Source organism: Coenobita brevimanus, chromosome 76 (genome assembly GCF_032717465.1).
Source record: "Coenobita brevimanus isolate Jiangsu-jjx chromosome 76, ASM3271746v2, whole genome shotgun sequence".
Taxonomy (NCBI): domain Eukaryota; kingdom Metazoa; phylum Arthropoda; class Malacostraca; order Decapoda; family Coenobitidae; genus Coenobita; species Coenobita brevimanus.
Window position 1 is genome coordinate 26,522,377 of NC_137029.1, and position 26,960 is coordinate 26,549,336.

The following is a 26,960-nucleotide window of genomic DNA, read 5'->3' on the forward strand; positions in this document are numbered from 1 at the left end:
GGGAAAATACTATCCCCCGAGCTGAATCCAACCTCCAGCCCAACACAGTCCCTCCTACAGTACAGTCCCAGAGTTGACGCCAGAGGGAGGATCAAAGGTCACATTCACGTGGGATTATGAGGCTCCCTGACACCTCTTCATTACCAGCCTCTCCGCACATGACACTTTAATTCTTTCCCTGCCGTGGCCGCACCTGTGTGTTATGTTCAGGCTACATTTAGACCATTTTACTCAACTGGGGGATTTTCCAGCAGTCCAAAGGTTAATTGAGATACTTTTCAACCCTCCGACTAACAGATTTCCCCTCAGCTGAACAAAACCGTCTTGTGACTGCTTAAGGAAATAATGCATCCATACATAGCTAAAATATTAAAGAAAGGTAATAGCGCTTCTCTTCCTTTCCCGCTGACTGGTAACGACAAGTACTAGAAAGCGTCCTGGGCCTAGAATTACGTGGCCCTGATTTTGAAGCTCATTCACTGATATAAGTGATTATAGCCATTCGATCCGGTAACGTCTATTTTGTTTTACTCTTATATTTTATTAAACTAACGAAGGATCTGAAGTTAATTCCCCTTAAGCCTGATTAAAATCGCCTAGAAGTAGTACGGATAAACGAAAACACGTCATCAGATTGAACGGGTTAATAGCAAACACGTGCCCACTACAGCTCATTTTAATCTTCCCCACTGAAAGACTATGTAAAACGAACGAAAAGTGAATGGAGGTGTTCAACTAATATAGCTGGATACTGATCGTGGCTTTACTGCTGTGTGTGCATTTCCCTCTGCCTGTTTCTGGGTAGAGATAGGTTGATGCTGCAGACTGAAAGGCGATGATGATGATGAATGATGATGATGAACTGATATTACCATCATCATCATCATCATCTAGAGTCAGTCCACTGCTGGACAAAGGCCTCTCCCATCGTTTTCCATTCAAACCTATTGCCTGTTATCCTGCGGACTGCAATCACAGAAAATTTTCAGATCGTCAAGATAATGAAGACGGTAATGAAGACGAAAATAATAATAATATCGGAGTTGACTATGTACAAAATGACGACTCAACCACAAGAATGCTAACATTAGTGTGTACTAAGTCAACTCCTCACTTCTTCTTCAGCTGACAAACGTAGGCCGCGGAACAAAAATGTGTGTAATGCCAACTCTCATCTCCCTACTCAGGTGACGAAAGCTGGCCGTGAGACGATAAGCGTGCTGAGTTTGGTCCCCGCCCGCAACCACCACGGGAGGCAGCTGTTGTGTCGTGCCCTCAACCCCGCCCTGCCGCATGATACTCTGCAGGACATCATTACCCTCAACGTGGCTTGTGAGTACCCGGAGTGGCTGAAGGTAGAAGTGAAACGGGATGTGTATGAAAAGTTTTCATGGAGGTAGAAGGAGTCAGGTCCGAGATATGAGAAGGAAACTGACGCACCGGGAGTGGTACTGGAGGCGGAGTACTGAAGCTGGAGGTAGAAGAAATAAAAATGGAGTTACATGAAGGACTGAAGTAAGAGGAGAAAAGTAGGAGACAGGGGTGTAAAGTTGGAGGCAGGAGAGTAAAGTTGGAGGTGGGAGGGTAAAGCTGCAGGTAGGAGAGTAGAGTTGAGGGTAAGAGGAAAGATATTGGAGGGAGAGGATTAAACCTGCAGATAAGAGAGCAAAGTTGAGGATAAGAGGAACAAAGCTGGAGAGAAAGGACTAAAGTTGGAGGCAGAAAAGTAGAGTTGGAGGGAAGAGGAACAAAGTCGGAGGGTGAGGAGTAAAGTTGGAGGTAGGGGAGTAAAGCTGAAGACAAAAGCTGATAATAAAGCACTGGCGATAAGTTAATGGTATGATAGTATAGGGTTGACAGAGTGATTATAAATTAGGTATTTTAAAGATTAAAGTACGTGAAGGGCGGCTAGACACTGACGATGCAAGATTGGAAATAGAAAAAAAGGTTCATATTCTTGTCGCCAAATGAGGCTTTCTTTTTACCTCTTCCTTTTCTTCTTAGTTTACTTTCTACGTATTATACCTTTATATTCTCCTGTATACAGTTTTTACTTTCGTTATGTCGACACACTACATCAATTACATACAAAAGAATGCCAAGGCGCCCAATACAGAAATAAACTGTCAAGGAAGAGACGACAGGAAACCCCCGTGAACCAAGGAAAATACGGCCTAAAGTGATTACAGATTTGGTAAGGCAGGAGTGGCGGTACGAAAATTAGGTAGGAGAGGGGAACTGATGCCATTTTAGGCTGAGTTAGCGGGAGGGGGAGAAAAGGTAGAGTAGACGGTAGGAACAAAGTTAAAGTAGTCTAGGTGAGGCGGAATCAGTGAGGTAGCAAAGTTAGGGCAGGAGGTGCATAGTAAGTAGAGCGGCAAAGGTAGAAAAGTTAGGGTAGATGGCGGGAGCAAAGTGAATGTAGCGAGGGAAGGATTACTGCGGTAGGAAAGTTAGGGTAGTTAGAAATGGGTTTGAGGTATAGAGAGTAAAATCTGGCGGCAGTAGCAAAGTCAACGAGGGTAGATCAGAACCAGAGGGGCAACAATTTTTTTGGTTCTTTAGGGCTGGGATGGTGGGAAGGGGATCAGAGTTAAGATGTTTATGGCAGGGAGAGTAAGGTTGGCGGTTGAGGGCAGGTGGAGCAATAATAGGCGACTGTAATGGAAAGGCAGAGGGTGGATAGATAAATCAGGCTAGAGTTAATGGTAGGGGCATTAAGGTTGGAGGCTGATGGGGTGAAGCTGGCGATGGATGGAAGAATAGGAACAGGTAGGGCTGGTGACAGGGTGGAAGGGAGTTTGATTAGGCATGACTTGTGACGCTGGGTTAAGGGAGGTTCATATCAAGTTTACGACTGGTGAAAAAGGAGCTAGATTTGATAAGGATGGTGACAGGAAGTGAAATTAGGTAGGGTGAGGTTGGTATTGGCAGAATAATGCTCGGGTTAATGGCGTAGGCGTGGAGGTAGGTGGACAGGTTTGGCAGGGCAGACTTGGTGGACTGGTTGGGTAAGGCAGGGTTGATGACAGGGAATGCGAGGCTGATGGTTGATGGGGTAGGCTTGATGGTACATGGAGCAATGACAGGATAGAAATTTAAAGTGGCAGTGATGGTGAATGGGTGGTTTTATAACGTAGGGTAGACCTGATGATATGTGCACAGCGGGGTCTTAAGTTAATGGTGTAGATTGGTGGTATATGGACAAATTAGGAAGCGCGAGGTTACTGTTAGAGCCGCAGAGCAACCTTATGTAATTTTAACTGGCTTCGGATTTTTCGTAACGCCTCTCTCTGTAATTTATTTTGTACACCACACTTCTTGTATGTTACTGATCCAGAATGTCGATATAAAGCAGATACACATAAAATATTGAAAAAGGAAGGTGTAGGAGGGAAAATAAACCACAAAGATAAGGAACTATGAGGTCTCCTATGCCTACAAAAATTACGGCCATTTCTCTCTCATCTCTACCGTACATAATGGTGTCCATCAAGAGTCTGAAACTTCCACAGACAGGCCCCACGATTACTCTGCGGTTAACCCCAGTTGCTTCACTTCCTGGCTCTTACAGATCACGTATACTGAATCAAGTCCCTCTGTCCGACTACAGTTCAGTATGTTTTGTTCCATACACACCTCTCCCCTTCAAGAATACCGAAGCCTATGTAACTCAAACTCACTACACTATCCTTCCATCCCCTTCTCGGCCCCCTGTCCTCTCACCCCGTTTTATTTCCCATCTACATATTCACAAAACTATTCACTCATACACTCTGACCATATGCTCATACCACATTCACACACGCCGCTCAGCCCTTCTCAACACGCTGCGTTTCCTTCCAAACAAATTTATTTATTAATCTCTCTCTCATATCATTACACCTTATGTAGAAACCGTGAGACCGGAGAAAGAGTAAGAGTACGAAAAAGGCAAGTAAAAAGAGTAACAGTAAGAGTAAACATACAAATAAAAATATAAATATGATGAAGATGAGAATGAGGAGGATATCGATGAGGATGAGGATGAGAAGTAGGAGGAGGATAGGGAGGAGGAGTAGGAGTAGGGGAAAGAGAAGGAAAAGCAGCAGCAGAAGTAGCAGGTGAAGAGGGAAAAGGGGCGCTACAGACCTTGGACTTAGACAAATACCCACTTTAATATTTTCCCGAGAAGTTAAGGAGATTTACCGCCTGTATAGGGAGGATAAGGTGAGAGAGAGAGAGAGAGAGAGAGAGAGAGAGAGAGAGAGAGAGAGAGAGAGAGAGAGAGAGAGAGAGAGAGACAGACAGACAGACAGACAGACAGACAGACAGAGAGAATGTGTAACGGTGTTTGTTTCTGTATATTTGAGTTTGACTGAGTTCGTGTGTGTGTGTGTGTGTGTGTGTGTGTGTGTGTGTGTGTGTGTGTGTGTGTGTGTGTGTGTGTGTGTGTGTGTGTGTGTGTGTGTGTGTGTGTGTAGTGAGAAATGAGGGAAGTGGGATGAGGTAGGAGAGAGAGGGTGAGAGAGGGGAGGGGAAAAGAAGTTAAAAGAGTGTGGGAAGAGATTAGAGGGGAGGAAAAACGAGAGAGAGAGAGAGAGAGAGAGAGAGGTGGGAGAAGGGTAGGAAAGAGGATAGAGTAAGGCATAATTCAGTGCTGGGGTAGAAGCGACAAATAATAGACAGAGTTCCACACACACACACACACACACACACACACACACACACACACAGAATGGTATGGGGAAAAGACAGGGACGGCTAGATAGTTACGGAGACAGGAATAAACCCGTTATGTCTCAAGACGCAATTTTTATATTATTATTGGCCTTTTCAGGTGATTTTATTCAGCTCAGGAGACACATTTCGAACTGCAGCTTAGATTATTCGCTTCGACATATGAAAGCTTTCCCAGTTGAGTAATGTCGTCTGGAAGTAGCAAGGCTTGAGTATTTTTTTTTTTTTTTGTTACCACGTGAACTGCGTCGTGCTCAGAAATCGCTAAAGGGAAGCACACGATGTGGGTGTGGTGAACAAAGGAGTGGGAGGGATGGGCTGGAAATCGGATGGACGGTGAGGCTCGGGAAAGAAATTACACCCAGTGAAAATGGGTGTTGTTGGGTTAGTGGCTGAACACAGTGAAGGTTAATTTTGAAATATCCTTCAGAAAGTGTTGAGGCATGGTGCGGAAATGAGCATGAGGGAAAAAAAAAAAAAAGTGCGATGAGCTGCGACTGTGATGAAGGGAGGGGAGCGGCCAAGAAAGTAAGTGTACCCGTGGAAATGAGTCCCGTAGAATTAACGATTTAAGTGCAACGATGATTTATTTCAAACTTTTCTCCAACAACAAGAACAAGGAATGGAAAAGCTTGAGTTGTTCTCATTTACCTGGTCCTGCGACACAGGTTAAAAATACATCACGGGATTGAAGGGGTTAAGGGATTTACTTTTTCCCCGGTCTCCATTTGCATCAAACACCTCCCTCCTGAATTGTAAATGAACGCACATTCACTCCATCACTCAACTTTGCATCAATACACAATATATCACAAAAAGTCCATTCCCCTTTGGGGATTCTGTATTCATACCGCGCCCAGTTTAAACTTGCAGTCAGTATTTCATTGCTGACACTCTGAATGCCGTATTTTTCACACTCAGGCTCCTATGACGCAGCAGAATATTAGTGTCTGACGTTGGCTGGAGGTACTGGTGTCCGTATGAAAACTCTCAGGTTCATATGACTAACTCTTCTGAAGTTGCTACGAGAAAGAGAAGTTTAAAACTGAGTGCACGAGGGACCGGCAAGTCCCAAATTTTTTGATGGGCATTTACGAAACACTGCAACTGTTAGATGCAATCAGCCTGAATCTCACACCACAGAGTTCAGTCAGCATCGATGGAGAAAGGTCAGACACGTCCTATGATCATTTGGGGGAGGTGGTGGCTCAATCGGTAGAGAGGTGACCTGCAGTCCTAACGGACCCGGGTTCAAATCCTGCTGGGGCAGGGAACAGGTTAAGGATTTGAATTTCATAAAAGTCAGACTTTACTGATCTACCAGATGACCTTCCAACATGTCGTACAAATATCCCCGCTAATACCAATACACCAGTCCTGTATGAGACAGCCCAAGCATGTATTCAGTATGGACAGTGGGTGTTAGCGCCGAAGTGGTGACACGCAGAGGTGTGCGATACGTAGGAGGACTGCTGGGCCTTGAAAGCAGGCTGTGAAGCCTATGCCCAGAGTCGGACTCAAAAAAAAAAAAAAAAAAAAAAAAAAAAAAAAAAAATCACGCATGCCTATGAAATTATCGGAAAAAAAAAAAAAAAAAAAAAAAATCTAAGTGCTTGTCAACACCTTCACGCTTTCAGTTCCATAACACGGCGATCAAAGAAACCAAATGGCCATTTTTAAAATACTTACTGGGACCAGCACAGGACACGATATATATTTTCGAGAATTTTATTTGCATTTTAATGTCACTGGGAAAAACAATTGTTCGGCAGAGATACAAAGGTAAAACTGCATATGTTACTTTTACTGACCACGAACAAAGAAAAAAATGTTTTATGTTACATATCAAACGTGCATAATTTTCCATTCAGAGTGACAGTTTTGCACTGGTAGTTCAGCAGCAACTCGAGTCTCTCCTATTAATTAAAGCAAACACAAGACGACAAATGTATGCAATATTCTGCAATAATAAATGAGAACTTCGCGATACATATTAGCGGCATTTGGTGTGCTCGAGTCTGCCAACATGGTATTCTATTGCCTCGTGCATATGGAATTATGAATACAAGTTAAATAGGAGCTGGTGGTGCACTGACATATCAGGATGTGTTAAAACGGTTTGGTCACGTAGGGAGAATGGGAAATGACAGACTGATACGGATATGTGCAGAAATGGAGTCTGGCATCATGGAGAGAATGGAATGAAGAAAATGTAAAGAAGACATGGAGTGAGTTTGCCAATATGGAGACAATGGGTGATGACAGACTGATACAATGTAAATATCAGAAATAGAGGAAGTAAGAAAAAGGGCAGGCCGAAGAGACGGTACGAGGATTGTACGGGAGAGATCTTGAATCACAGGGGTCTGAGCATCCGGAAGAGTAAGAGGTATGTATGGAATAAAGCAAATTAGAAAGGTATGGTGTAAAAGGACATGGCTCACTCTTGGTAATCTGCATCAGGAAACACATGAATCGACTCGTCAAATCGTAAATCAATGGGGCTTCGCTGTGGATGGTTCCAGGTTGCTTTGCTTAGACCATTACATGCGAAAGCTGATAAGATTGAATATGTGTGAGTGAGGCTGCCTTCTGTTTTTCGGCGCTGCCCCAATACAGCGAGTAAAGGCGAGCATGTATATAAGAATAAAATAATAATATATAACCGACTTTTTATTGGGGTGTATGTGAAGCGCATCTTGACAGAAAAATACACAAAAATAAATATGCATGTGAAACTTTACGTGGCTAAGCTAAGATTTGGGCATTTGGGTCATGTGTGAATGATGAATGGCCGATTTCACTGGGCATGATGCTGACAGTTCTCTCATTTTTGTAATCTGTCTTTCGCTGTCTGAATTGTACCTCACGCTTTCCGTAGATGAGCAGTCTTGACAATGATGACTGTTGATGATAATGACAATAATAACAACAGCGCTTGCTTTATCCTAATTTCTGGACCTTATTTCATTCCTTCAACAGAAAGGGAAAAAATTATGGTGATGAATAACAATGATGCCGATGACAACAACAACAAAGCAGCAAGAAGAAAAACAACAACAACAACATCAACAACTACTACTACTACTACTATCAACAATGCACACTTCTTATCTTTCAGACCGTCCCAAGGCAGAGGTGCGTGTGGAGTGGCCGCCCCATCCTGAGCAGCTGAAGGAGGGCAGCGAACTGTACCTGGAGTGTGTCGTGGAGGCAAACCCGCAGCCGTACAAGATCAAATTCTTCCACAACGTAAGTATGGGGAACGGAAGATAAAGTGTCTATTTCCTTTTCTGTTTCTTTTTCATTCACAACGTACACGCAAGTACGTAAATAAAATAGAATGCATCTTTTCCTTTCATCTTATTCGTTCTAGACACAAAAATGAATTAGGCTCTATTTTGGCGTCTTCTCTTTCACAACGTACACGTTAAGATGGCAAATGAAACAGAACACACCTTTTGTTTTCATCTTGTTCATTCTCGACATCAATATGAATTAGGTCTTATTTTTGCAAGGAAAGTATAACAATGGGATCCTCCTCTTTCACAAGCAAGGAGGGAGCAGAGGATGCAGTGTTTTCATATTTTTAAAAGGTACGAGTAAGATATAAGTAGTTTTTTCTTATTTTTAAAAGGTACGAGTATGGTAGATACAGTTTTTTCCTCAACGCAAGTGTAACCGAGATGACTAGCAATGTAGGGAGCGGATTGTATTCATGTTTTTCTTGTCTTGTTCACTCTCGAGGCACTAAAGGACATCATGTTTTCTGGATCACCTCGTCCAACCTATCTGCCTTTTTGCCCAATCCAATTTGGTCACGGGACAACACACGCTCGGGGTTTGGAATATTCGAATCCGGCCTATGGACCAGCCCTGGCAATTCTATTTTACTTACCATACAGCCTATCCCTTAAGCAGTGATACTGAAAATATTGCAGATTATATATTGTAACGTGGATAACCCCTGACCTCCTGAAAATGCTGTGAGAAATTATGCAAATCTTCAGGTTAGCCAGCGAAATACGTTCTAAAGAAGAGTTTTCTCCACTGGTTTGGGTTTATTTTCTCCCTCACATTACACACGGCAACACCTATCGTTTACTACAACATACATAGAGGCGGACATATACACGCTACATACAGTGATACAGGATGTGTCCATACTGATGCGGAACACTGCCAGTCATGAAAACTACTTCGGGTTGAGCAGCGTTGTGTGATTCACTGGGTCCTAGAGACTGCTTCGGTCCTTTCCGTATTAGAGGATACTTACAGGAGTTTTGTTTTATGTTCTTTGAGGCTGTTATTGGTATATTGTCCAAATGTACAAGTCACTCACTGCAGGACAACTTAAGTAGAATCGCTGTGCCTTATATAATTTGAGATGCGATATGAATCTCTGATGCTGAGGATTTGAATAACTCACACCAATGTGTCCGTGGGTGTTCTGTCCCGTGACTAACACTGTGGGCCTACAGGTAAGGGCATACAGCCTCCCTCCCTCTCACCGACCCGATCCCTCCCTCCCTATCACTCCCGCACCCCCTGGGATTGGATAACCAAATCGCATAATAAATAGCTAAGGAGGAGGGCTAAAGGAAGCTCTTAACCCATAAGAATGCGTAACTCTGTCTTTCAACATTTTGTTTTCTTTGAGTTTTCAAGAAGACGCCAAATCTTCCTTCTCGAAAGTGGAATGAATAATAAATAGCAGAATATTTCAGTAGCGAATCTTCTATGGCCACAACTTTTTGACCCTTTATCTCGGCGTCTCCGCCTTCTCCTCCTCCTCCCTCTTCTTCTTCCTAGAGAGAGATGGGGTTTTCGTCATTGCATTTTAGCTTGTGCGAAATCCTACTTATCTCCTTCTCCTACCCCTGAGAAAAAAAAAAAAAACGAAAGAAAAGGATAAACCATAAACTTTATCACTAGAGACTATGTTAAGCTCACAAGAAGACGTTCCTCCGTCTCTCAGAATCTTCCTCTTCCTTTTCTTCTTCGCAAGCTTCCCTTCACTGCAGTTAAGTATATGCGAAATCCTCCTCGATCCTCCTCCTTCCCGAACCCCTTGGGAAATTAAAGGCCAACCCTGAACCTCTTTCTTCCTCTCAGTCTTGGAGGAACAATAAGTCACGTGCAATTCTTTACCTGATTTCCTGCCTCTCTCTCTTGCGGTAAATATATGTGAATTCTTTAGGCTCTTCAGTACCGGGTATGTGAGATCTTTCTTGAGCTGCTTTAGATGCTTTACTTCGAAGAAGTTTTTAAAAATAAACCTTGACCCTCCTTTCCTCCTCTCATTTTTCAAGGGAAACAAAAGTCACGTGCCATTCATAAGCTGATTTTCTCCTTCTTGCGGTCGGTCTATCTATCTGTCTATCTATCTACATGCACAAGTAAATCCTTTAAGCTCCTCGGTTCGAGATGTCTTTCCTGAGCTGAATTAACCTTTTCGTTGCGACTTTTCAACTTTGTCTTCTATTCTGACCATCTCCGAACGATATAACAAGCCGAGTCAGTACCAGTGTTAAGGAAGATATTTACTGGCAATGTATTCCTTTAGCTTTTGATAAAGATCTCTGAACTTAATCTGGCTCACTACAGATGATTTTATTCATCTCAAACTAACACGCCGGGACAAAATGGGTTAAATCGTCTGCAGGTATCAAGAACGAACTAAAAAAAAATCGTAATCGTAAACTAGGTAAGCAGTAATATACGGCAGCCGAAGAATAACGCGGGTGAGGCGCTCGAGGATACCTTCACGTGGTGACACAGATATAACCACACAGCTTTACTGATCAGTTATATAAACGTTCCTCAGCTCCCTCTCTATACCCCAAAACAGTATATACGATGGGATGCAGAACGGCAACCTCAATCTGCCGCTCGCTGCGCTCAGGTTCACAAGAGCCTGGGACAACAACAGCTACTGCTACTACTACTACAAAGTAGGTAATAACAAAAATGCATAATAACGAAGGTGACTAAGTACGTACATATACTTCATCTTAGGACCAGCCAGTGAAGTATTACGGGCCATACTATAAAATCCAGACGTTCAGGAGGTCGAACGGCGACGTTCAATCGTCACACCTTCCTGAGCATCAATCATTCTTACTCTAAAAAATCTGGACCGTCAGCCTAGGCCGTACTATAAAAACCAAGAGTTCAGGCGGTCTTATGGCGACGTTCAGTCGTCAGACGTTCCTCGGCGTCAATCATCCTTACTATAAAAAAATCTGGACCGTCAGTTTTGGCGAAACCCAGTTCAAGCGTTTGAAGGTCGCGACAGTCCCTAGATTGGGTGAGAATACCGGTATGTTACATGAGCACTAAAAGCACTCGAATTTTGAATGTTCCTTCTGATGAATATAAACCAGATACATTGCTAACCCATTCTGAGCTGTTATTTTTAGGCAGAAAATATGTACTTATACGTTATAATAACTAAAAATTGACGGCAGAACGCATAAAGATGATGCATTTGCAAGCAAGATACAGTACCGGTATACTGTATAGATTAGCATTAATTATGATTTAGCCTCCTTATGCCATTATTTGAATGAAATAATTGACGATAGTACCTCGACTGGAATTTATACGAGCAAAGTGATTATATTACCGATACTTCATAGACTTCCATGGACTGTTTCCTGCCAGACCACCAATCAGGGACTACACAGCAGTACAGCTTATCCTGATTTTGTGCACCTCTACTCATGTAGCAGTACATCCTGTGTTCCTAAATTTATATTGCAAGATGAAAATAGAGTTATTACTGAATTATTTTCGGCATGGACACCGCTATGCCTCAATTTTAACGCTGGTGGAATTGTGACATCCACTGCAGCACCAACACATGAGGGATACAGTAACACCCTTCATTTGTTTCAGCAGTTTCTTTCCACATTTATCAATACAGAAATGACTAGCAAACCACGTTGGAAAATGCAGGTTATTAGATTTGTGTGGTGCACAGTAATTCATTCAGTTTCTCTACATCTGGTTATAGTTTTCTTTCCCCATTTATACTACTGCTACCTTCCCTGTCTCAGTTATTACTGTGCTAGTATTTTTGCCGTTTTCCTCATTAATTATACTCCTCTTGTATTCACATTCTTGAGTATTACCTTTTCCCTCAGGCAGTATGCAATGATTTCTTAAGTTAATTGGTACAGTATATCTTTTTATTTATATTCATATCCTAGTCTGCTAGATAGGCCTTACCTCTTTTCCTATAAATCATTCCATCTCTACAGTACAGTACTTTCATCGAATTCTGTTTTATGTACAGAGTTTCCAGTGTACTTAATGCTGTGCTTTCTGAGCTTTCTCCTGAACTATTCATATTCTTGATATTGGTCTCCTTCACTGAACATTTATCTCATTATTACCTGTTTGTCACAGTCACTTCTTACCTGCTCCTTTCATAACCCTTCCACCAAAACCTATATTCCCTGTCTTTTTTACTCCCATCTACTCCTCCATTACAGTAACTGCCATTTCCATCTAATTAATTTTTTTTTGTATTATATATGCATGGTACAGGCCACTTCCTCCGGCCTGCAGCTATTTAGAGGTGAGAAAAGCTCTTGACAGAAAAATGCCTCAGCCACCCCGTTTGGGATACATGGCGTCTGGCAATGAATGAATGAATGAATGAATGTTGTGGTTTTTCTTTTTTGTGAATCTTATGAAATAATCTGCACTGTTTTACTAACATTTTTTTTACAAATTTAGTATTCAAGCCAACACACTCATGCTCAAATCTGAATACTTGATAGAAACATGTAAATATTTTAATCAGCATCCTAACCAGCCAATTCTTTCTTACCTATGGTAATTTTTACCTAACTTTATCTTGCATAAATCAATTTATTAATTTTAGTGCAAAAACGATATACATATTTCAGTGAAAAACTTAAATAATTGCATTTAACTGCTGGTATTGCAATATTTATGAATTTATATTTCTACTCATTATTGTAACTTATAGGGAAACATTAAAACCTGTGATAAATACAAACCTACATAGCCATTTACCAACACTAACCTACCCGGTAATGCTAACAACTGTAATTTTTGCCATGTTATATAATATTGTGCATATACTCCTCTAATACGGTAAATACTTACTTAGCCTACAATCTGGGGGAAAAGTGGTCCTGTTCCCAGCAAAGCAGTCCATTTTCATAATGTTAACAACCACTGCTGCTGCTGCATGAATCAACTGTACACTTAGATGCAAGTGATATACTTCAAGAGACACTATTAAACAAAATGTACAAATTTTCATGATTTTTCAATACCAAGATTGTCACACAAGAATTTTGTTGGACCGGGGGCAGTAACTTATTGGCTTGTCCTCATATATGGTAACAAGAACACTGAACTGGCTAACTAACGTACTTCAATGCTGCTGTCGTGTCAAAAATATATTAGGAAAGTACTCAGGTAGTCTGCAGTTAACCTGGAATCTTAATTTATTGTAATAACTCCAAATATTGTTCGCCACACAGCCACCTCACCGGCACAGAAGTGTTGTTTATTTTCGTATTCGTTTACAGAAACGTTTAGTCTTGTAAAATTTTCTAATGTCCCTGTATTTCTCAATTATTTCAGCTTGCCAATGAGAATTCTATGACTTAATTATTTAGTGTTCATAACCTGAAAAAACAGCTATCGTATTTATAAATATTTAAGTTCGCTACACGAAAAAGGAGTCTCTGGTGGCATTTATCCTCTTGTCACATTCCAATACTATTCTTCGCCGTAACCAGGTGACGAACGCCTGGCGTAAACAAGAAATTTATCTATGGTACGGAAAACGGGAACGTCATATTCTCAATAAATTGAGGTCGGCAATATTGGCGTTTTTAGTTTTTATAGAACGGCCCTTATTAGAGGGATAGTGTTTATCAGCTGTAACACGCCAGTGGTCCAAAGCGTTATGGAGGCGCATGTTACGTGACAAGTAACGTCAGTGATGAAAAGCAACACAGTAAATAGTAAGGGAAGTCTGTATTATCTCAGGGCCAATAGGTGGAGCACAATGTGAGCTAGAGTGTGTCGACGAACAGTAAAACTGGCGATGCTGGGTGTTATGATTATAAACCAACAGTAACGCAGGTGACCAGTGACGTTGGTAAATAGTAACGAAGATGAATAGTAAGGTACATCAACTTCGTTGCAGGGTCAGGAGGTGGAGCACAACGTCAGCGGGCGAGTGCTGATCAACGGCAACACTCTGGCGATGCAGGGTGTTTCGGAAGCTGCTTCGGGGAGGTACCAGTGCCTCGCCTCCAACACAGAGGGGGATACGCTTAGCAACAATCTCACCATATCTGTCAAGTGTGAGTAGACGCGTGATTCTGTGTTTTTCCTTCTGTTCTGTGATGTATAATTGGTGTTTTTGTCGCTTTATATTGTAAAGTGTAAATAGACGAAAGATTACGAGTTCTTCCTTCTACTTTGTGGTGTTTTATTGGATTTTGTTGTTGCTTTATATTAAATGTCCTTGTCAAGTACGAGTAGATGCCAGATGTGATATTTTTGTGTGTTTTATTTTATTTTTTTTTTTTTAATTCACTCTCTCGAGCTAGGCTAGACCGTATATATAGTGTTTTTCCCTCCTGTATTGTGGTGTTTTATTGCTGTTCGTGGTTTTGTATTGTCACCGTCTGTCAAACGAGGATAGATGACAGATTTGGTGTTTTTTTCCTGCATCGTGGTGCCTTACTGAAGAATTTTTTCTGTACTGTTCTTATGGGTTCAGTTAATGAGTAGATGGGGTATGTGGTTTTCCTCGTCTCCTTTTGTCTATGTTTCAAATGCTGTTGTTTATACCATTACCTAAGTTATGGGTTTACCTGTGTCATTAGTACTGCGTCAACTTGTATTTCCTTCAGTAATGTAGCCTTTAATCTACTTCTCTCTCTGTATTTAAGTTTTTCCCATCTTTTCTCTTTATGATTTGTCTATCTCTGCCGGAGGCTCCATTACTTTATCTTAACTGATTTTGTGTCTACTTGCCTACCTGTATATTAATCAGAGTTGTCTCTACCTGTGTTCATAGTCCTTCATAATATTAACCTTCGTCTCTTTACAATCTTTTTTTCTTTTTAGTAATATGCGAATTTTCTAATGATATTAAAGATCATCCCTCCTCCTCCCCTCTTTATCCCGTTCTTCCCTAGTTTCTCATCACCCCCTCTCCATCTTCCTCTTACACTCTCCCTTCGTCCTCCCTTTAATCTTTAACTCCCTCTTCTCTCTCTCTCTCTCTCTCTCTCTCTCTCTCTCTCTCTCTTACTTAGCATCGTCAATAAGGTCACGTTTTTCCGTCACTACTGCAGAGGCGATTTTATCTTTGGTGTTCAAAGAGCCGCTTGTAAAAACACGTTAATAAAGGCAACATATAACTCCTTTATTTTGAAAAGTCCTTCTATAGCTGTATATAAACGTCTGGAAGTAGGAATAATGTAACAAAACTGGAATAAAGAAGTACGACCCCTAAGGCATCTTATCTTGGAAGCCACTCAAGATCTGGCAGTCCGCCCTCGCCTTCGATATTAACACATGTTTTTCTAGACGTAAATAATACTGACCTACGTTCCTAATAATAATAATAATAATAATAATAATAATAATAATAATAATAATAATCCTTTCCTACCTTCCCTATAATTATTTATTTCACAATAAAGTCGAGTAAACTCATCTACTCGTAGCAAAAAAAAAAAAAAAAGTACTAAAACGGAAAAAGACGAAGTAAAAAAAATGCTCAAAATACCGGTATGTCAATAAACTTTTCGCCCAGAGAAGCATAAAAAAGATCTGTTAATAAATAAATGAAAAAATTGTTAGGGTTATGATAATCACATCCACATCGTCACTTTTAGATATATTTGTTGTACTAGATATTTTCACTCAGACTTAGAGGTAGATTTTGGAACTACAAAGGTTAGATAGAGCACTGATAACATCATTCATAAGGAGGAATATATCTTAACTTTAAAAGCCCTAAAAGCAAGTAGCAAAATCGACTTCATACTGAGGGGAAAAAAATGATACAAAATAAAATCACTCGGGGTAAATCCATTCGCTTCTCCGCCACAGAAATAGATTGGCAAAGCAATAAATAAATCAATGTACAACTGCGTCAAAACAATAAATGGAGTTAGGGGTCAGCTACAAACTATTCATCAACTCAGAATAAAATATAACAGTTTTGCGTCTGTTTTTCCTCCACACCATCACTCGCGACAATAACATTTAGAATTTCATACGCCGAAACACACACACACACACACACACACACACACACACACACACACACACACACAACAATGCACATGGAGCGAGATGACCTCCGTGCGCTGAAAAATCGCCATAGCAAGAAATCCTCCAAAAATTCCAATGCCGAGATTACGACTATAGTTTATATTATTAACTTGGCTAAGAAATTTCGTGGCCAGGTTACACATTTTTCTAACTATACTCTACTCACTCTAACTTGGCCTAAAACTGCCATCTCACCTCCTTAGATCCTGAGATTTAGCAACAGATTAACACTTGGATATTATGCTAGTCACGAAGAAGTGCTCTGGAAAGGATGTAGAGCCTTTGCACTTTTTTTTCCGACACAAAGTTATGTGAAATAACCGGGAAAAGGATGAAATTCTGGGCCAAGGTTAAGTAAAAACGGTATATTATTGTTCTTCATTGAGAATTAAAAATCTAGGTCGATATTAAATGAAAAAGATAATAAACAAGAGCACAGCAAGGTGTTATGTGCAAAATAAATCGCTAAAGGTAAGGTGCTAAGCTTACAAGAATATGGATCTGGATGCTACAACAGAGCACTACGATTTAACCTGGAGATCCCGTGGCATTTCGCTGTGACAGATATACTATTTTTTTTTTGTTTAAAACCCATAGTTATTGCCACTTTTAATTTACTGTATTTAGTACCGTCACCATGAACCTCTCTGGCTAGGGACCACTCTAGTTCAATACTCAACTCCAGGAAACGTCAAACAACTTCACTCAACTGACTCACAGGAGGCTGAGTGTGTTAACTGATGTAGTTTTTAACCCAATGGATGCAAAAACCTAGCAGCCGATGTATAGAATTTCTGACGTCAACCAGAACACAAATATCTAGCATTACCCTCCCCCCAAAAATAAAATAATAAATAAATCGCCATAAGCTAATCAGATGAAATTAATCCAGGTTTATCAACAACAAAATATACTGGACTTACCTAGATTAAAATGGCTTTAATTTAACCTAAATATAGTATTAGTGCAACCATTATTGTGAAAGGATTACTCGATTCCCAGTGAAATATTTGGAAATAATAATTCCATGAAATACTGGATGTAACATGAAACGAATGGTTGTTATAGAGTGACCGCTGTGTGTTTGTATGCCCGCGTATTTGCGTGTGTGTGTGTGTGTGTGTGTGTGTGTGTGTGTGTGTGTGTGTGTGTGTGTGTGTGTGTGTGTGTGTGTGTGTGTGTGTGTGTGTGTGTGTGTGTGTGTGTGTGTGTGTGTGTGTGTGTGTGTGTGTGTGTGTGTGTGTGTGTGTGTGTGTGTGTGTGTGTGTGTGTGTGTGTGTGTGTGTGTGTGTGACGTGGGGGAGATGGAGGTGTGGCAGCGGGGGTTTGACAGGGCCCACAGCCTAAAGGAATAGATAAAGGAGGAAGACTAGAAAAAACGAGGAGAAGGTAGTAGTCTAAGAGGTGGTAGTAGTCCGAGGGAAAGTGTAGTAAAGGCAGCCTAGTGGAGAATAACATGGAGGTGACGCAAGAGGTAGTCCTTGTAGCCTCAGAACAACGGCTGCCAAAGTAGTCTATTGATCTTAAAGGTAGTACCGGTGAACGAAACTATCCAAAACAGAAAAGAGGGGCAGTGAAAAGAACCTACAGAAAGAAGCAGCGGTAGTAGTAGGTGGTAGCAGGAACTAAAGAAAGGAAAAGACAGTTAAGGAAGAGTAGTACAAATATCTCATCAATACTACAAAAAATACAAAGGAAAAAACTGAGGGGGACCAAATTGGATGGTGGAGAAAGAATAAGGGAACAGCTGAGTAAAGATGGATTAAAAAGAAACAGCCAACAGAAGTGAGGAAATAGAGGGGAAAAATAAAGATGGGAGTCTCAGAAATAACAGGAAACAGAAGTTGAGACATTAGGACAGGTATAAGAGGGTGATGTAGAGAACCACGAAGTAAGAGACAAAACTTCATTCCTAACTCGTGTGTTCCTCTATATCTTCCACCCGTACGAAGAGAGAGGAAAATAGGTCATGTAATACCTCGACATAACTTCACTCCTAAGTAGCGTGTCTACATTAACGTCCTAGAGAGAGAGAGAGAGAGAGAGAGAGAGAGAGAGAGAGAGAGAAATGGGAAGTCATATAATTAGGGCTCGTATTCTCGTCGGTTATTGAAGCTCCCTAACACCTCTTCCTTGGCGATTTGTTTTTGGACATGGCTGGTTAATATCCTTTAGCACGTTATTTACACAGAGTATGGCGATATTGGAAGGAATTATGGAATACAGAAGAGGACAGTAAGGTGCAATAAGCAACATAAATCGCTCAGGAAAAGGTGTTAGGAAAATCCCTTAACCGACATGATATCGGTCTAGGTAACTAACGAAAGGCGTCAACAAAAAACAAGGCTAAGAAAAAGAAAACATTCAAGAAAACAAGAGAACAAGATGAACTAAGGAGGGAGAAATAATAAAAGAAAGTGAGAGAGAGAGAGAGAGAGAGAGAGAGAGAGAGAGAGAGAGAGTTCAAGCGGGCAAGGAAGTAGTAGTGAAAATCGCCAAGAAAAGAGAGAGAAAGAGGAGTCAAGGCAGCAAAAATAGCCTAGAAAGGATAAAGGTAAGAATTATTCAGACAGTCCAGGTGGCCTCAAGGAAGGAGGGAAGGGGGCTAGATTATCGTGGCACAAGTAGCCTAGAAAAAAAATAGATAGATTAGAAAAGAAAAGAAGGGGACAGGGAGAAGAAAAATGAAGATAGAAGAAATGGTCCGGGAAAAAAGGGGGTTAAGGGAGCTAAGTAGTCTAGGCAGCCTCAGGGAAGAAGCATCAGATAAAACCTTAAAGAGAAATGAAAAAGAAGTGGGTCAAGGCAGAGTTTGGCAAAGATGGCCTAGAGAATAAATGGGAAAAACGGGAAGGCAAAGCGACAGGAACAGCCTGGTTAAAGAAGGAGAGTCAGAAAAGGAACTTAGGAAAATGCAGAAGGGACTAGGTAGGTCAGACAGCCACAGGGAAGGAGGGAAGAGGGAAGGGCTATCTCTGCTGAAACCTCATTAACGAAAAAATTGAAAGAAAAAATAAATAAGAAAAGAAAAGGGAGAAAGTAGTGCCAATGAGGACCAAAAATAGCCTAAAATGACAAAGGTAAATGAACGCAAAGTAATTCAGGTAGCCCCTAAGGAAGGAAAGTAGGGGCTAGGCTAGATGGAATTAGCAGAATTTCAAGAAACGAAACAAAAGCAACAGGAACAGGAAGAAATGGAAGCTGTGGTACAAAAATAGCCCAAACAAAGAGTCAAAAAAAAAAAAAAAAAAAAGAATAAGTAGTCCAGGTAGCCCAAAGAAAAGAAGGTTTGCAGAGGGTCTCCACTAAGTTAGCAGAAATAGCCTGGAAACGAAAAGAGAAGGAATAGGAGGAAAAGCAGAGGACGGCAAAATAACCTGAGAGAGAGAGAGAGAGAGAGAGAGAGAGAGCAGTCCAGGTAGCCCCCAGGTAAGGAGGGTGAAGGGGAAGGAGGGGGACTAGGGGGACGGGCTACCTTTGCACAACACTCTGCTGTGATGTAATTACGGGCGAGGGCGAAGGAGATTGTGCAGGAAATTGATACGATTGGGTTACGGGAAGTGCGGCCTGAGCCATTACCCCCTGTTTTTGTGGGGCGTGGAGCTGGCAGAATGATGTATGTGGTGTGAGAGAGGAGAGGAAGAGAAAAGAGAGGAGAGGGGAGAGACTGGGATACAGAACTGGAGAGTAGGTGGGATGTGGTGTGAGAGAGGAGAGGAGGAGAAGGGAGGAAGTGAGAAGGAGAGAAAAGGGAGGAAAAAGGCGAGAGGAGAGAGTGGGATACAGAATTAACGGGTGAGTGGCATGTCACGTGAGAGAGAGGAAAAGGCGGAAAGTGAAAAATGATAAAAATAGAGAGGGCGGGGGGAGGGCAGGAAAACAAGACAGTGAGACAGAATTGGAGGGTTGGTGGAAGGGCGTGAGGAAGGATAAGTGAAAGTATGAGCAAGGGAGCAGAGAAATAAGAAGGAAGGGAAAGAAAGAAAAGAAATACAAAGGGAGAGATTGAGAAAGATACGAGGAAATAATGAGACGGAAAAGAAGAGGGAAGGACGGAAGCAAAGAGTGAGAGGCAGCGAGAGGAGATGGGGGAAAATGAGAGAGAATAGGAAGGACGGAAGGAACGATGAAAAGAAAGAAGGGGAGGGCAGGTGAGAGTGAGAAAGTTGGGAAGCTGGATGAAGTGTGCAAGAAAGAGCGAGAAAGAGGATGAGGGATGGAGACGGGGAGAAAATGATGGCAAGGGAGGAGGATGCAAGGAGAATATACGGAGGAATAAGAGGCAGGGAGGAAAGGAGAGGAAGGAAGAAGATGGAAGACAGAGAAGAGGAGGGATAAGGAGAGGGAGGAAGTAAATGTGAGAGGAACACAAGGGCGGAAGGGAGGAGGGAAAATGAGGGAATGAAAAGGAGGGACTGTGTGATATAGGATGAATGAGTTAGGACGGTGATGAGTGTGGGGGGAAGATGGGCGGTTTTGGTAAGCACCCTGTACTCTCATATACCTTGAGTTTGGCAGCACTGCAGAAAAAAAAATAAAGTGCTGGACAACATACGAGTGTTCAGCAGAGACGTAGCAGCCATGGCAATACAGGGTGATTCGTATATTGCACCTCCTTTAACATTCATTTGGCTGAATCTTGTGTGCTTCGGGGACGGGTCATTCTGTTAGTATGTACAGCACCGACACTGTGGTTACTTCATACTTGGTAGTCGACAGTGCAAGAAACACACACACACACACACACACACACACACACACACACACACACACACACACACACACACAATTTTGTACTTTATTCATGCTTTGTATAGATTTTTGTTTTTTTTTCAGTTTGTCTTTCTTTTCCTTTTTTAATGTAATGGGGGATTTTGATAAAGCTTTCATTAACTTCTTCGCTGCTAAATATTCTTCCTCAGTAGAATTAAACCTTTCTCTCCGGTGACGCATTTTTTCGCTTTATTCTTGCTACAACCAGACGATTTTAATTAGATTCGAGTTTTTTTTTTTTCGTAATTCCGAAGTTAGAAATAGCCTTCATTAACTTCGCCACAACGAGAGGTTTCCCCCACTGCTGAATGAAATCGTCTGGAGAAAGGAAAAATTAAATACGTCAGCGGTCTGTAGGGGATTAATCGTCATCTGGGAGCAGGAAGGTTAAAAAAAAAAAAAAAAGTAAAATCCTCGCGATGAAGGGATTAGATTCTCATGTTTTCCTTGGGTGGGCGAGCAAAAGTAATGATTCCCATAATTACACAGGGGAAAAAATAAAATATACGCGAGACTGAACATGAAGAAAAGATTGGAAGTCCGGGATCGATGGAGAGCCTAAATGAGAAAAATTGTTGCAGTGTTGAATGGCTGTCAGGGCTACGTGGGCATATATATCATACGCTCCAATCTGTCTTTTTACATCTTATTTTTGTCCCCTCCAGACGAAATTTTGTAGCTCGGGAGAGGTTTCTGATACTGGATGGGTTACAATCTAGCCTTCACTGACCTGTCCACTACGATCTGCCTTTCTTAACCCTTTCAGTCCTTTTATGTATTTTTTTCTTACCTTCCGATGATTGTACGTTACATGGGAGAAAAATTAGGCTGTGTAGATTCTGTCAATTATAATGCGGCCTCAAAAGCGAAATCCTCTTACTGTCCGCAACTTTACATTTTCAAACAAGTTACAGTTTTTACTCACCTCGCCTTCACAACTCTCGTGATCCAACCAATGCTCTTGCAGTGATTCAACCTGCAGGCTGTGATGCAAAGAGCCTCTGTTGATCGTGCTGGGTCTGAGTATACCGCCAGCTGCCTATGGAAAGAAGAGGGAGATCTGTTACTCCCTTTGTCTGAGAACTTTTTTTGTCTTATCACCTGATTTTAGCCAACTTATGAGAGACATCTAGTGGTGAGGGCGTTAATGAAAGGTACAATAAACTACACTTCAAAAAGTCTTCACCCCCAAAAAAAACAAAGAAATGATTAAAAAGGTGATTGTTGTTAGGAGAGTTAAGATAATTGGATTCCCTCGTGCAGACCATCCATACAGAAAGAGATGCAGTGTGTACGGGTGTGGGGGTGAAAATACACTGCTACTTCCATTTGTTCTAGTGGATGTCAGAGGGAATAACGATAATATATAAGGGAAACATAGAGGGGAAGGGTGGAGAGGGGAAGGGGAGGAGCGGCAAGGAGGGGAAGGGAAGGGCTAGGAGGGGAAGGGAAGGGCTAGGAGGGAAAGGGAAGTGGGAGAACAGAGAAGGAAAGAGGCTGGGACGAGAAGAGGAAGGGAGGGAAAAGGTGGGTCAAGAGAGAAAAAAAGAAGGGGAAAGGATGGAGAAGGGGTGGTAAAGGAAAGGATAAGGAAAAGCGTGGGATGGGAAGGGAAGGGGTGGGAAGGGAAGGGGTAAGGAGGGGAAGTGGGAGAGGTGGCGGTGGGAAAGGGATGGGGTAGGAACGTGAATGGGAAGGTAAAGAGAGGAGGGGATGGGAAGGGGTAGAAAGAAAAGGCGTAGGAAAGGCAAGAGGAGGGTAGGGAAGGAGGGGCAACGGCAGAAGGAGAGGGGAAATGAGGGAAGGAAAGGGCAGGGCAAGAGGGATGAGAGGTAGGAAAGAGAAGAGGAAGGGAGGGGACAGAAGGGGAAGGGATGGGAAAGAAGGGGAAGGGAGAGGAAACGAGAGGAAAAGAGGGGAAAGGATGTAATCTAATCTTCTACTCGCCTTCTTCTTCCTCCTCCTTCCCTCCCTCACCTCCATCCCCCACGAACTAACACACACACACACACACACACACACACACACACACACACACATACACACACTACACACACTACACACACACACACACTACACACACACACTACACACACACACACACACACACACACACGGGGCAAATGTTTGGTCTGAATGGTATATCAATAAAGAAACAATTAAAATACCACTCCGTTATATTTTGTCAGTCATAATAAACAAATTTCCGTTTATTTATAGACCTTCATATATTTGGCAAGACCCGTAAGGTGATGAGTACCTGCTTCAAGGAAAGAAAAAAAATACGGAAACTGACAAGGGATGAACCAAACTGTGAATCCAGGAATTACTTAGATTCTCACTTTGAAAATACATGCTCGTACAGTAAAAAAAAAAAAAAAAATCGTACGGTAGCATGAATAGTGTAAATGTAGGTTTGATCTAAAATACTGTAAGCAGAGAAAGATTTTTAGAAGAAAGAAGGACGCAATGCTGAGCGAGAATGGGAGAAAAGCAAGGGAGGAAAGAAAGTACAGACGAAAAGGGAGCGAACAGAACAAAACCGAGCAGAAAAAAATACCAAAAAATAATCGGGGACCGGAAAAACGAAGAAAAAAGGAAGAAAAATAAAAAGGAGGCCGAGAAAATTAGGACAAAAAGATAAAATAAAAGGAGGCCGAAAAAACGAGGAAAAAATAAAAAAAATAAAAGGGGGCCGGGAAAATGAGGACAAAAAAGACAAAAAAAGTAAAAGGATGCCGAGAAAACGCGAAAAAAAGGCCAAAAAATAAAAGGGGGCCGAGAAAAAGAGAAAAAATAAATAAAAGGGGGCCAAGGCAATGAGGAAAATATAAAAAATAAAAGAGGGCCAAGAAAGTGAGGAAAAATAAGGCCAGGAGACGGCGATTACGAGCCATCAGAACTTTTGGTCCAACACAGGCTCTATGAAGAAGGATAGAGCGCGTACGGGAGGCTCTGGGAAGTTACTTAGTGCGTGGCTGGATTAGGGGTGGGCCTGTGGGGGTATGGGCGTTGGGGGAAGATGGATGGTGGGAGAGGATGAGGGTGAGGGTAACAGAGGGAGTGGGAGAGTAGAGAGTGGGAATGGGAGTGAGGAATGGAGTAGGAGTGGGAGTAAGAATGACAGTGGGATGGGGAGTAAGGATGGCAGTAGGAGTGGGAATAGGACTGAGAGAGAGAGAGAGAGAGAGAGAGAGAGAGAGAGAGAGAGAGAATTTTGGTTCTATCCGGACGGGGGCTTGACCGAACTCTATATTGTTCTTTCTAGTTTAAAAAAATAAAATCGTTCCTTTGTTGTAGGTCCAGGATTGGGTACTTTTTTATTTTGCTGTCTTTCCGCCTTTCATTCCTTCTATATGTATAAAAATATAGCGTACTGATGATCCCACCTTTCTTGTGCCACTTTCACATGACATCACCTTATGGATAGTATTATTAAAACTGGGTGTGAGAAGGTGTAAGCAATGAATGGGAGTCTTGGTTCCATAAATGACCGTATAATTATAGTATACGGTCATAAATGGAACACCTGTGATTTTTACCTATGATCAGCCTGCATACCGTATTAAATAGTAGTCATTCGCGATACAAAAAGGTCATACATATTCCATCATCATCACATGGTTTAGAGATTATCTTCAGAAACTGGGAGCAGGTCCACACCTTTGAGCTCAGATTTTTCTATAATAACCTCCATGTTCCCTTTCACAGCTCACCTACTGAAGCTGTACCTCGCCTCACCTTTGATCTTTTCATTATATCAAACCGGAGCAGAAAAAAAACTTGTTATTCTTATGGCATCAAAGGCGTCGGTGCTTCATCTGTCTGCTCTCCAAAATCCCCAACACAACTGTCCCTCAGGCTGTCCTTCCACAGCAGGGATCCTATATAAATATACTTTGTGTTTTCTCGGCGGTTCTTTATCTCGTGACCCTTCTTGGAACAGTACGTCTTATTTTTCTTACTAAAGCGACTTCAAAGAGAGTGGGTGAGGGAGCCTTGCACAATATTTGTCACCTTTCAGGACTGTTGACTCGAATCAGCGTCATAGTTTTCATCATCGTCATTATTATTATTATTATTATCGTTCAGTTATAGTTATCATTATCATTAGATTCACAGTTCACCATCATCATCATCATCACCATTAGCTTGGGTTAGTGTATCACAAGAGAAAGTCTACATTCAGCTCTCTCCACAGTAATATACTTTTTAATAACCTTCTCCATCTCTGCAATCCCCTTTCATAAGTCTCTCTCTCTCTCTCTCTCGAACGGTTGGGACTCAATTTTTTCTTTTTTTTTCTATCCTGTCTTCTTTAATAGAGCTTTTACCCTCGAAGAATGGTCCAAAGTGATATCTAATTATCTTCATACATACAGTATAATTGGTGCGACTCGGGAAATACCTAAATTACTATACTTCATGGCTGAAGGGAAAATTTTCATGTTGCTAACCGTCTTCAAGGAGTGTTTTTCAAAGCTTTCCATGCAGATATAAGGAAATATATCTTCATAAACTTTCCCATGAAAATACAGTCATTGATCTGCTTTGTTTCCGCAGTTTATCTAAATCAAATAATCATTCAATCTAGAAGAAAAAGGAGGGCATCACGAAAAGGAATTTGGCTCTCTTCCTTTTTTTTTTTTTTTTCTTTTTTTTTTCGTCCTCCCATCAGCGTTGGTATCGGATTCCATGATATCAGCGTGTTATTTTGCTAAGTGTATGTAAAGACTGGCTGAGTGAAGTTAAATTGCGCAGTAAAATGAAGTATTAATAGTAGGCTACTTGGAGAAACTGAGGCGTGGCTGACATTTAGGGCAAAGTGTTCCGTGAATCGAACTCATGATGGTTTTACGACAAAACTTCAGCCTGACATTTACAGAAATGATCGTGTCTCACTTATTTATAGACTGACTGTCTTGCCTCGGACCCTCGTCAAGAACAGCTCGTTCTTGAGACGTCCTGACCTAAAGGTAAAGGGAAGACAAGACAAAGAGGACTGTCAAGCATTATACAAAGATCAGTGAAGCAATTTGTTTATCAAATGATGCTGGATTTCAGGAGGAGATGAACTGTCCAAATATGACTTGGGTTTTTGCTGAATTTTCGTTCTACACTTCTGCTAGGCTGAGGCGCCTATCAGCCATTCACTTGAAGTAACTTACTGACTTCAGAAGAGTCTTCAGTAAGTGACAAGTCAAATGGTTTCCTGTAGCCAAGGAAGTCATTTACTTCTCTGGGTTATACTCATATAACCAAATGGATATCTGGTGATCTAGTGGGTTCAGACGTTCCATCCGAATGGTGTCGATATGGGTTTAAAGTCTGGGGAAGGGTAGCGGTTTGTTGCTAGCATAAAGCCACTCAGGAAGGAAAGACTGGTTACCCTAACCTTAGCAGCCTAGCACCGGATCCCTACGATTCTAACGGGGCAATGAAGGATTTGATGATGGATCGGTGGTGGGATGCTGGAGTACCTGAAGGAGATGAACTGCTACATATGACCTGGTTCTCAGTTGACTTGATCTCATTTGACATTATCTTCATGAATGTATTTGACACTCTTAGGCACTTATGACTCAGTTGAATAAAACCATCCTATGTTAGCTGGAATAAAACACTAAACTTGTCCCGATCATGAGAGTTTATGATGACAATATTTAACACTGTGAGGCTTAATGACTCTACTCTCAAATGAATAAGATCACATGGCTTTAGACGGAACAAAACACTGGCGTTGTCCTGATTATGAGAGAGAGTCTTTACCTATACTAGTTCGCTCCTGGTGTGGGACCTTCGTATGCAGTTTGTCCTTACTACGAACTGTCATTTTGATTTTTTTTCTCTTAGATCCACCGCAGAGAGAGAAAATCTATCTGCTAAACTTCCACTGTTGCCTATGATATAAAGCTGATTGGCTAGTTTCAGCATTCAATTACTACGATATTTTGCAACACATCTCTGAGTTACCAAGAAGTTCGATTGCGAGACCGAGTTACTACTGCTCATGTTGTGGGTGGTAACTTTGCTTGAACGGAGAGTGAAATGCTGCGTGTTTCACTGTGTACTCTGATGCGAGTTCTCCTACGTTTGTGTTTTCTGTTTTCTACTTCTCG

The 26,960-nt window shown here is 41.6% G+C and overlaps 1 protein-coding gene across 1 annotated transcript in view; it reads left to right on the forward strand.

The window, feature by feature from the left end:
* Window positions 1-26,960, forward strand: part of LOC145408203 (neural cell adhesion molecule 2-like) — a 684,210-nt gene that overhangs the window by 609,660 nt on the left and 47,590 nt on the right. The window contains exons 8-10 of the mRNA XM_080278958.1: window positions 1,188-1,332; window positions 7,841-7,971; window positions 13,919-14,078. Coding sequence (XP_080135084.1) covers window positions 1,188-1,332; window positions 7,841-7,971; window positions 13,919-14,078 — 436 coding nt within the window. The remainder of the gene's footprint in view (window positions 1-1,187; window positions 1,333-7,840; window positions 7,972-13,918; window positions 14,079-26,960) is intronic.